General features: G+C 46.6%; 1 protein-coding gene across 1 annotated transcript in view; it reads right to left on the bottom strand.

Annotated features, from left to right (window-relative positions):
- P4ha3 (prolyl 4-hydroxylase subunit alpha 3) overlaps positions 1 to 11,618 on the bottom strand; it is a 47,930-nt gene extending 36,312 nt beyond the window's left edge. Inside the window, exons 1-2 of the mRNA XM_045146287.1 lie at positions 11,419 to 11,618; positions 315 to 457 (exon numbers count right to left, since the gene is read on the bottom strand). Of these exons, the coding sequence (XP_045002222.1) occupies positions 315 to 457; positions 11,419 to 11,618 (343 nt within the window). The remainder of the gene's footprint in view (positions 1 to 314; positions 458 to 11,418) is intronic.
- Positions 11,619 to 12,393: the final 775 nt, after the last annotated feature.

The raw sequence follows: 12,393 nt of genomic DNA, 5'->3' as shown, positions 1-12,393 counted from the left end.
CCTGCCTTGAATAACCAAAGAATAAATAAATAAGTACAAATTAAAATTAAAAATTAAGAAAAAGAAATAGAAACTACTAGAAGACCACTATTTTCTATACATAATGTAAATGGATTGGTACACACTTCCTCACAGGATTGAAGGTGTTTTCTAATCTATAATCACATAAACATATCACGAAAGGGACCAATCCTTTGGATTTACAACTGCTTGGGGGTAATATCTACCCACCGCATATCCCAGTGGAACCTCTCTCCTTAGCATGGAGTCAAGAACTAGAACCTTCTCCTACATCCTGCAAGCATTTGCTTTACCTCGGATGTTTTCACTGGCCTCCAGGCTGTGGACCACATTCTTCCAGTCAGACTGCAGGCGTTTGATGAGCGTGTAGGCAAGCAGAGGGTTCTCCACAGCGACAGCTGAGTCCTCATGCAAAGAAAGTACCTTCTCATAGAACCTGAAAGAGAGAAGTGGAATGACCCCACCTCTAGATAACAGCCATTGTATGTCAGGAAGGCTGGCATAGCAGGAATGCATTAAGAGCAGCTAAGGGTGGCTGGAGAAACGGCTTAGTGGTTACGGCACTTGCCTGCAAAGCCAAAGGACCCCGGTTTGATTTCAAGAGAACCTACTTAAGCCAGATGCACAAGGGGGCGCACACATCTGGTATTCCTTTGCAAGGGCTGGAGGCCCTGGCGCACCCATTCTCTCCCTCCCTCCTTCTCTCTCTAAAATAAATAAAGAAAAATAATTTTTTTTTTAAAAAAAGAGCAGCTAAGGGGGTGGAGGGATGGCTCAGTGGATAAAGCACTTGCTGTGCAAATGTGAGGACCAGAGTTTGGCTCCCCAGCGCCCATATCAATTCTGGGTGAGTATGGCAGTGCCTGTAATCCCAGCATGCTGGAATTAGAGACGCGATCCCCAGGGCAAGCTGGCCAACTAGACAAGATGACACTGTGAGCTCTGGATTCAAGTGCCCCTGCCTCAGCAAATAAAGTGAGGAGCAGGCTGGAGAGATGGCTTAGTGGTTAAGCGCTTGCCTGTGAAGCCTAAGGACCCAGGTTCGAGGCTTGGTTCCCCAGGACCCACGTTAGCCAGATGCGCAAGGGGGCGCATGCGTCTGGAGTTCATTTGCAGTGGCTGGAGGCCCTGGTGCGCCCATTCTCTCTCTCTATCTGCCTCTTTCTCTTTCTGTCCATAGCTCTATAATAAATAAATAAAATAAACAAAAAATTTAAAAAAATAAAGTGAGGAGCAATTTGGAAAGACACCAATGTCACCCTCTGGTCTCATGGTCCATACACACGTGAAAATACACACACACACACACACACACACACACACACACACACACTCACACAGCCCGATGCGCCCGCCACCTTTCTGTAGTCCCAGGTAAACTGAGACAGGAGTTGAAGACCGGTTTGGGTAAGGTGAAAATGGGGAGAGGAAGGGAGGGAATGGGAGAGAGAAAAGACTCCCTTGAGATTCATGTGATTAGTTTTGATTCAAAAATCTAGGCCAGAGCCAAGCGTAGTAGCACACGTCTTTAATCCCAGCACTCCGGAGTCAGAGAAAGGAGGATCGACATGAGTTCGAGGCCACCCTGAGACTACATAGTGAATTCAGCCTGGGCTAGAGTGAGACCCTACCTCGAAAACAACAACAACAAAAGGCCAGGCTGGGGGCTGGAGAGATGGCTTAGAGGTTAAGGCAATTGCCTGAAAAGACAAAGGATCCCCATTCAACTCTCCAGGACCCATGTAAGCCAGATGCACAATGGGGAGCATGCATCTGGAGGCCCTGGTGTGCCCATTCTCTCTCTCTCTCTCAAATAAATAAGTAAAATATTTAAAAAATGGTTTTTCACTTAAAAAAAAAAAAGCCAGGCCAGCAGGCATGGTGGTACATGCACTTAATCCCAGCACTCAGGAGGCAGAGGTACGAGGATTGCCAAGTTTGAGGCCGCTCTGAGAATAGAGTGAATTCCAGGTCAGCCTGGGCTAGAGTAAGACCCTACTTCAAAAAAAAAAAAAAAAAAAAAAAAGCCAGGCCATCACAAAGAATATAAAAACCACAAATACAAACCAAGCATGGTGGCACACGCCTTTAATCCCAGCACTCGGGAGGCACAGGTAGGTGGATCACCGTGAGTTCAAGGCCACCCTGAGACTCCATAGTGAATTCCAGGTCAGCCTGGACCTCAAAAAACAAAAACAAAATTGCAAATATGGCTGGAGAAACGGGCTAGCCATTAAGGTGCTTGCCTATGAAGCCTAAGGACCCAGATTCAATTCCCCAGTACCCACATAAGCCAGATGCATAAGGTGGTGCATGTGTCCAAAGTTTGTTTGCAGGGGCTAGAGGCCCTGGCATGCCCATTCTCTCCCTCCCCCCTCTCAAAAAGCCAGATGTGGGCTGAAGAGGTGGCTTAGCAGTTAAGGCGTGGTTTAAGGGGCTTGCCTGCAAAGGGGCTAACAACCCAAGTTTGATTCCCTACTTAGTACACACATAAAGCTAGATGCACAAAGTGGACCTGGAGTCATTTGCAAAGTCTGAAGGCCCTGGAACGCCCATTCTTTCTGTCCCTCTTCTATCTACTTGCAAATAAATGAAGAAAAAAAAATTTCTTTTAAGCTGCATGTTCTCTTGGGGCTGGAGAAATGGCTTAGCCGTTAAGTGCTTGCCTATGAAGCCCAGGGACCCCAGTTCAAGGCTCTATTCCCCAGTACCCACATAAGCCAGATGCAAAAGGTGGCACATGTATCTGGAGTTCTTTTACAGTGCCTGGATGCCCTGATGCACCCATGCCCTCTCTCTCTCTCTGCCTTTTTTTCTGTCTGTCTGTCACTCTCAAATAAATAGATAAATAAAAATAAACAACAACAACAAAAATTTTTAAAGCCACATGTTCTTTCATCTCTCTTCTATCTCTCTGATTGCAAATAAATAAAAATATTTTTAATTATTTATTTATTGATTAAGAGGGAGAAAGAGAAGGCAGATAAGAAAAAGAGAATGGACATGCCAGAGCCTTAGCCACTGCAAATGAACTCCAAATGCATGTGCCACCTTTTACATCTGGCTTAAGTGGGTACAGGCAGGGGAATTGAACCAGGATCCTTAGGCTCAGCAGGCAAGCACTTTAAACATTAAGCCATCTCTCCAGCCCAAACAAAATATTTAAAAAAAAAAAACACAAGTAAATCAGAAAAGCAAGTTTGGTCACTTATTCATTGAATGAGTCAGATTACACTAGTCAATTAATATATGTCTGGCACCATGCCAGGTTTTATTGTTTTTTTTTTTTGTTTTGTTTTGTCTTGTTTTGAGGTAGGGTCTCACTCTAGCCAAGGCTGACATGGAATTCACTCTGTCATCTCAGGGTGGCCTCGAACTCACGGCAATCCTCCTACCTCTGCCTCCTGAGTGCTGGCGTTAAAGGCGTGCGCCGCCACGCCCGGCTCAGATTTTAGAGACGCAAAGTCAAGACAAATCCAGCTCAAAAAGTTTACAGACAGCTGGAGGGATGGCTTAGCGGTTAAGGTGTTTGCCTGCAAAGCCAAAGGACCCAGGTTCGATTTCCAAGGACCCATGTTAGCCAGATGCGCAATGGGGTGCAAGCATCTGGAGTTTGTTTGCAGTGGCTAGAAACCCTGGTGTGCCCATTCTCTCTCTCTCTCCTTTCTCAGTCAAAAAAACCATTATTTAAGCCAGGCATGGTGGCGCACGCCTTTAATTCTGGCACTTGGGAGGCAGAGGTAGGAGGATCGCCATGGATTCGAGGCCACCTTGAGTCTACATAGTAAATTCCAGGTCAGCCTGGGCCAGAGTGAGACCTTACCTCAAAACGAAAAAAAAATTTGAGCCAGGCGTGGTGGCGCACGCCTTTAATCCCAGCACTCGGGAGGCAGAGGTAGGAGGATTGCCATGAGTTCAAGGCCACCCTGAGATGACAGAGTTAATTCCAGGTCAGCCTGGATCAGAGTGAGACCCTACCTCGAAAAACCAAAAAAATTTTAAAAAAAGAAAAAAAATTATTTTAAAAAAGTTTATACACTGAAAGCACTACACTTAATGTTTATCCTCATATATTAATACTACTCTCACTTCTGGTTAGAGAAGCTTCTCTTTTCAGATGGCGATGACCACTGGGATGACCCAAAAGGCAACATAGTGCTGAGAAGAAGGAGCAGAGAAGTATCCAGCATTGAAACATCTCACACCCTTCAAGGCTCAGGGTCCATTGTGGAAGAGGTGATGGAAAGAATGTAAGAGCCAAAGGAAGGGCACCACTCCTTACATACAATTGTCCAGACAAAATTTGGCCTCTATATCCAAGACCTTGCAGCGCCTAGCAATACCCCACACAAGACCCTCATAATAGGAGAAAAAGCTGATGACATTAAATTAAAAGAGAGACTAATGGAGAGAGGGAAGGGTTATGACGGAGAACAGAGTTATGAAGGGGAAAGTGGAGGAGGGGAGGGAAATACCATGGTTTGTTGTCTGTAAGTATAGAAGTTGTCACATATATATATGTACATATATAATTTAATATATATTAGTTATTATATTTAATATACATATATTTTTTTAAAAGTTTACAGACAAGGATGTCTTTTTCTTGTACTTTTTTTTATTTATTTATTTGAGAGTGACAGACACAGAAAGAAAGATAGAGGGAAAGAGAGAATGGGCACGCCAGGGCTTCCAGCCTCTGCAAACGAACTCCAGACGCGTGCGCCCCCTTGTGCATCTGGCTAACGTGGGACCTGGGGAACCGAGCCTCGAACCGGGGTCCTTAGGCTTCACAGGCAAGTGCTTAACTGCTAAGCCATCTCTCCAGCCCTCTTGTACTTTTTAATGAGAGAGAGTGACAGAATTGGTGCACCACGGTCTTCATCCATTACATTTAAACTCCACATGCATGCACCATCTTGTGCACATGTGCAACCTTGCACGCTTGTGTCACTTAGTGTGTCTGGCTTACATGGGATCTGGAGAGTTGGTCATGGGTCCTTTCACAGGCAAGCACCTTAACCACTAAACCATCTCTCCAGCCCAAGGATGTCCTTCTCTTCTGTTATCACTATACCAGTCAAGCATTTTTAGTAGAAGCTTGAAAAACATTTCTGAACAAATCACAGTGATTCTGACATGTACTAAAAGAGCAATAAAAATGGTAGTTTGAGGGTAGGGCACCTCACCCGTGTGGGCATTAGAAGCAGTAAGGGAAGGCTTCCCAGAAGAGAAGTACTTTACCTGATTCTTAAAAGATTTGTTCAGCTCTTGATGGCTGCTACTTCCTGAGCCATTGCTAGCCAGCGAGCTAAATACCATTATCACATTATCAATGCTGCCCCAGATTAAAGAAAGAGACGGGATGAGAGTGAGAAGGAGGTTAATTTGGCCAGAGCAAGTGAGAGTGGAATTGCTTGGGCTTGTTCACATATGTGATGTTGTAAACTGGTGGGGAAGTGGATTCCGAAGTGCAAGGGACTGAAGGCACAAAGACCATGGAGGAGGTCACGTCAACAGGAAGCAAGAAACAGGAGAGCTTGAGCTGTAGCAGTGATCGTGGGGCAGAGAATGGGATGGACTCAAAAAGTGTATTGAGGAAATACACAAAAGATGATGATAGTAATGGGAACAGTGTGAGGTTATCCAACTCATTTCCAACTTTCCAGCCTGGTGACATTTGCAGAAAAGGGCTGGAAATGGTGGGACCTTAAGTAACTATCTCTCTAATTAATTTCTTCCTGGACATCCTATAAGAATGCCTGTATAGGTCTGGAGAGATGGCTTAGCGGTTAAGCGCCTGCCTGTGAAGCCTAAGGACCCCAGTTCGAGGCTCCATTCCCCAGGACCCACATTAGCCAGATGCACAAGGGGGCGCACGTGTCTGGAGTTCATTTTCAGTGGCTAGAGGCCCTGGCACACCCATTCTCTCTCTTTCTCTGCCTCTTTCTCTCTCTGTCTGTCACTCTCAAATAAATAAATTAAAATAAACAACAAAAAAAGAGAATGCCTATATAGGCAAAAGATGCCATTTCCCTTCCTGAAAGTGGTGGTTATTCCATTTCTAACATATTGATGGAATTTACATAGGTGATGCTATAAATGCAAAATGTCCCCCATAGACTCGTGTGTTTGAACACTTAACCCCCAGCTGGTGCTGCTTGGGATTGTGGTTAGGGAACCTTCAGCAGGGAGGGTCTTGCTGGAGAAACTAGGGGGTCGTTGGGCATGGGCCTTGAGGAGTTACGGCCCAGTCTTGCTTGCTTACTCTTCTTCCTCTCTATTTCCTCCCTGTCGATGTGGTGATGTGATGCAGGTTTCCTGCTCCCGTCATGATTTCCTCTGCTGTGATGGACTTCGCCTTGAATCTGTAAGCTGAGAGTAAACCCTTTTCTTCCCTAACTTCTTCTGATCAGGTATTTTGTTCCAGCAATGAAAAAAGCAAACTGATATAATGATATCAAAATTTATTGTTCATATTGAAGAGGACAAGTTAAGAAAGAGTGCATGTTTTGGGCTGGAGGATGGCTTAGCGGTTAAGGTGTTTGTCTGCAAAGCCAAAGGATCTTGGTTTGACTCTCCAGGACCCACATAAGGCAGATGCACAAGGGGGTGCATGCGTCTGGGGTTCGTTTGCAGTGGCTGAAGGACCTGGTGTGCCCATTCTCTCTCTCTCTTCCCCCTTCCTCTGTCAAATAAATAAATAAAGTGTATGTCTTGCCCTCTAAAAGGTTTTTCTCCTTATCTAAGAAGTAATATTTTAACTTTAAAATGAATTTATGTATTTGAAAGTAGAGAGGGATAGAAAAGAGACAAACAGAGAGAATAGGCATGGTAGGGTCTCCAGCTGCTGCAAACAGACTCCAGATGCATGTGACACTTTATGCATCTGGCTTTAAGTGCATACTGGGGAAGCGAACTTGGGTCGTTAGGTTCCGCAGGCAAGCGCCTTTAACTGCTGAGCATCTCTCCAGCCCCTAAAACTAAATTTAAAAACAGTGTAACAACAGTGGAAGTCAGAGAGAAAAATAGCTGAACAAGGTATATATATGAATGCGTACAAAAGCAAAGAGTATTTTGGCAAAAGTTGGAGATTTCCTCCAGTGGAATGGGATGAAAGGGAATGGCCAGTGTGAAAGGGAAGAGTCGGGGGTTCTAACTCTTTGATGCAGAGGGCTCTGTGAGGATTTCCAGAACCAGGCTTTAAACTAAGAAAGCAAGCCTGAAATAGATGATGACTTGGCTGGAAACTTCCAGGGCATCAAATGTTCAACATAAACTATGGAATGGGAATGTGGGCCTGGGGGTGCGGGGTGTCCAGGCAGAGGACATGGGAGCCTGTCACATCCCAGGGTGTCTCTGATTCACTTGTGAGCTGCTACTCCAGGCTTTCGAAAACCAAACCAGCCTGGGATCTTTTTACTGCCCATTATTTCCGGCTCTGGCTCCATATGGAACCACTTAGTGAACTGCCAGACGGAAAGACGTAGGGGCAGGGAGACTGGAGCGGAGTCCAGCTTTAGGAGTAAGTGTCCAGGAACAGTTGAGACTGAGCACACAGCTATTTTATCAGACAGCTGGACCAGGAGGAGCCAGGAGGAGACCTGAGTCTAATTCTGACCCAGCTGCCAACCCATCCTCAGCTCTGGAAGATGAAAAGAAACACCGGTCTGGTCTCCACAATCCCTACGCATCCTTCCATTATGCACATTGTGGTATGTCTTCCCACACCGCTTCCATGACTGAATAGATTCCTCATTAGCTTAATGACTAATGTTTAAAAGGCATCGGAGGAAACTGAAGCACAAAGGGAAAGAGGTGAGACTTACAATATTTGCTCCAGGTCAGTCATCAAGTCCAATGCACTGTGGGTGATTTGTTTTAGACCAGGCGTTGGGTCTTTTCTTTACTACAGAGTATCAGGCTAATGCAGTGTTCAAATATAACATTTTTTTGTTTCTGTCACACAAAGAAAAAAAAAATCTATGGACTGATATCTGAGGCTGGTGTGGTATGTAAAACTGGCTGTGTGCCCAGCCTCTGAGCAAATAGCTCCTTTCCAGAGACTGAGTTAAGGGATGCCGAAGGCAAACCTCAGGCTTTCTCTCCTAAATGGTTTTTTGCCTGAACAAATGCTGCTGAGAGTGGAAAATCAGATCCTTTCCTTCAGGAATCTGCACATAAAATTTGTAATCCTATCCCTGCATGACACAGAGCCTGGGTAGGTTATCCAACCACAAGACATGGGCCCTGCCAATTCAATATGTTCCTCCTTTGAATTTAACCTATCTTATTATTTATTTATTTGAGAGAGAAAGAGGCAGACAGAGAGTGAGAATGGGCACGCCAGGGCCTCCAGCCACTGCAAGTGAACTCCAGACGCATGTGCCACCCTGTGCATCTGGCTTACATGGGTGCTGGGGAATAGAACCTGGGTCTTTAGGCTTCACAAGCAAGCGCCTTAACCTCTAAGCCATCTCTCCAGCCCTCCTTTGAAATTTAGAAATGCTTTTATCTCACTCCTTCTGAGATGTCCTGGATGCTTCATTCTGAACCCAGAATTATCTTTTCTCTTTTATTCTGTGTAGCTTTTAAACAGCAGAAACAAAATAAACTGGTAAGTAATCACCAATCCAAGACCAGTATATGTGTGCTATGCGCATTTAACTATAGATACAACAGCATATTTTTCATCCATCAGCTTGAGGTAGGGTATAGTTTCAACATCCAAAAACACTTAATTTCTCAGTTTAGCAATTCAGACTACACCAAGGGCCTCAGAGATAACATCTCAAGTTACATAGGATCACTGGTTTGAGAGTACAGAAAAATGGGCAGGAACTGCCAAAACTGTCATTTTAGGAAGCAAGTATCTTGACTGGAAAACAGAATTATTGTCTATTGAACATTACACTGAACTTTAAGAAAATAGATGTTCATAAGCCATCTGGAAAAAGAATATAGAATTTTTCTAATTCTTTTCATCTGGTCTTCATCTTAATTTTATCATGGGGGTCTCATGTAGCCTAGGCTAGCCTCAAATTTTCTACCTATTCCACTTTACAGGATTATGTGGAGTTGGGGCTAGAATCCAGGCTTGGTGCATACTAGGCAAATACTACCTCTAACTCTTTATCTGGACTTTTAGAATTCTAGTTAATGCTTAGAGGCAACAGGAAAATTTTGACTAGCCAGGTTTTGTTTTGCTTGTTTGTTTATGTTTGAGACCTTGAATTCATGGCAATCCTTATGCCTCAATTTCCTCAGTGATAGGATTGCAGGCATGAGCCAATCTATCTGACTGGCCAGTCTTTCTTTTTTTTTGGGGGGGGGAGGTTTCTGAGGTAGGGTCTCACGCTAGCTCAGGCTGACCTGGAATTCACTATGCAATCTCCGGGTGGCTTTGAACTCATGGTGATCATCCTACCTTTGTCTCCCAAGTGCTGGGATTAAAGGTGTGCACCACCATGCCCGATCCAGTCATTTTTTTTTAAATTTATTTGTTAGGGAGAGAGAAGAGATAGAAATCAAAATAAAACAAACAATTAAAAACAAAACAGAACAAAACAAAAGAGTCCAAGAGACCTCTTATTTGAATTCTTGATCCTGACCTTTGACAAGTTTCTTTATCTCTTTAAGCTTTAGTTTGCAAATGTATACGATGTTTTTATTTTTTTAAACTTTATTTTTATTTATTTATTTGAGAGAGAGGGAGAAAGAGGCAGAGAGAGGGAGAGAGAATGGGCGTGCCAGGGCCTCCAGCCACTGCAAACGAACTCTGGGGAATCGATCCTTGAACTGGGGTCCTTAGGCTTCACAGACAAGAGCTTAACCACTAAGCTATCTCTCCAGCCCTTGTTTTGTTTTGTTTTTGTTTTTTGTTTTTTTGAGGTAGGGTTTCACTCTAGCCCAGGCTGACCTGGTATTAACTATGTAGTCTCAGGGTGGCCTCAAACTCACAGCGATCCTCCTATTACCTCTGCCTCTCGAGTGCTGGGACTAAAGGCGTGCGCCACTATGCCTGGCTCTCTTGGACTCTTGAATCCATTTATGAACCACCATATACTCTAGCAACTAACAAAACTTAAACATCATTCTGCTGGACTTGCATGGTCTTTCACGGGGGCCACTGAAAAGGCCAAGATGTGTGGTTATAGCATCAGCCCCTACTCACATCTCCCAATGTGTTTTTTTCCCTATGTGGTGAGCCTGTGTGTGTTACATGGGTCCATATGTGTGTGGGCTTGTGGGTGGAGGTGAGAGGACAATCTCTGGTGTCACTCTCTCAAAAAACTCCCTTCACCTCGTTTTGAGACCTGGCTCTCATTGGCCAATTAGTTTAGACCAGCTGGCTAGTGAGCCAATGGATCTTTGCCTATCTTCGCCTCCTCAATGCCGGGATACAAGTGGGCCCTCATTGAAGGCATAATAGCTTTCCCTGAAAACCTGAGGGAATGAAAACATTAATAACTGTCCCTAAGGCTAGAAGGCTATAAAAGAAGCAGACAGAGGGAACAGAGGAGTTCCCCTGACTGATGTACTCCCCTTAGCTCAGGTGGCCTTGAAGGACCAGAGACCATCCGGGTATCCCCTCTTAGACATTCCTGGCTGAAGAAGCCTATTCTGAACAAGGACACAAACAGCTACTGGTTCCTTATCTACTGCACCCGGTACAGTCTGTTTTTATTCATTTTTTTAGTTTTTCGAGGTAGGGCCTCACTCTAGCGCAGGCTGACCTGGAATTCACTATGTAGTCTTGGGATGGCCTCGAACTCATGGTGATCCTCCTACCTCTGCCTCCTGGGTGCTGGGATTAAAGGCCTGCGCCACCAGCTCCCCTCAGCTGTTTTTTTTAGGATCCCCCTTAAAAACTTGCACCCTAGCCCGGCTCAGTGCTTCAGCCCTCATCCTGCCCGAAACTGTCTGTAGAGATCAAGTCCGGTGTTCTCATTTTGCTTTTCTCTGACCCTTTCCTTACACTCATGACCTGGAGTTTATGTGGGTACTGGGGGATCGAACTCAGGTCCTCATGCTTGCAAAACACCGAACCCAGTGAGCAATCTCCCCCAAGACCTGCCGGTGGGTTTGTGTCACTACATTCCACAGCGTGTCCGTGGCAGTGTGACACAGATCCTGGAGGTGCCACATTAGCTTGTACTTGTGAAGTCCAAGTGGCTTCTAGAATCACACCTCACCCGCATTCTCGCACAGTGTATGGGGGGAGAGGGGCTGGAGGGAAGGAGAGAGGGAGAGAGAGAGAGAGAGACAGGGAGGACACCGCACCGGCTCTCCAACACCCCGCTCCCGGTGACGCAGGCTCTCCCACGGTACGGGGTGGGGGGGGGTGCCCCACCCCACCCCCATCCGCGATCCCGGGACGGTCCCCCGCCCGCTCACCTGGTCAGGTCCCGCAGCCGCGCCTCCTCCCCGCGCAGGTAGCGCCGCAGCGTCGCCAGCAGCCGGCGCTCGGGCGCCAGGGCGCGCGCCACGCTGGTCATCGCCGAGAACGTGTCTCCCCGCGCCGCAGCCCCGGGACGCTCCCCGGCCCCGAGCGCCAGCACCGCCAGCACCGCCGCCAGCCGCGCGCCGGGGCCCATCGCGGTCGCTGCCGGGCGCCCGCGCCCTCCCCGGCGCCGCCCGCGCGCTGCCCGCCCCCCGGGCGCCGCCCTCGCCCGCCCTTCCCGCCTCTCCGCTCCCGGGGCGCGCGCCCCAGTGCCAGCCCGCCTCCAAATCGCGCCTCTCCGCTGCCCCGTCACACTCAGGGAAACTGAGGCAGGGCATGGGGCGAGCACCGAATTTCAACGGGCCCTGATGCGGCACCCACAGTATTCACCACCCGAGCCGGGGAAAAGTACGCGAAGACCACTGGAGCCTGATGGGCAAAGAAATCCAGAGGAAAAGGAAGGGCAGATGGGCCGGGGAATGCTGCTCCGAGACCCGACCTCGGAGTGAAGCTCTCTGGTTCCAGGCCACCAATCAAAACGCATGTCATCACTTAAAAGTGTTTACCGGGTTGCGGAGATGGCTTAGCGGTTAAGGCGCTTGCCTGCAAAACCAAAGGACCCAGGCTCGATTTTTTTTCCAGGACCCACGTAAACCAGATGCTCATGGTGGTGCATGCTTCTGGAGATCGTTTCCAGCGGTTGGAGGCCCTGATGGGACCATTTTCTTCTCTCTCTCTCTCTCTCTCTGCCTCTTTCTCTCTCGAGTAATTAATATAAATAATTTTTTAAAGTGTTGTTAATGTATCTACTAGGCTTCTTACTCTTTTCTCCTGGTACTCATTCCCCAGACAGTGTTCATTCATGTACTCATTCTTTGAACAAATTTATGTTTCTTTTTAAAAAACTTTCTATTGGCAACCTCCATTCA

Source organism: Jaculus jaculus, chromosome 3 (assembly GCF_020740685.1).
Source record: "Jaculus jaculus isolate mJacJac1 chromosome 3, mJacJac1.mat.Y.cur, whole genome shotgun sequence".
NCBI lineage: Eukaryota > Metazoa > Chordata > Mammalia > Rodentia > Dipodidae > Jaculus > Jaculus jaculus.
Note: the sequence above shows the minus strand (reverse complement) of the source record. Positions and strands in the feature narration are given on the sequence as shown.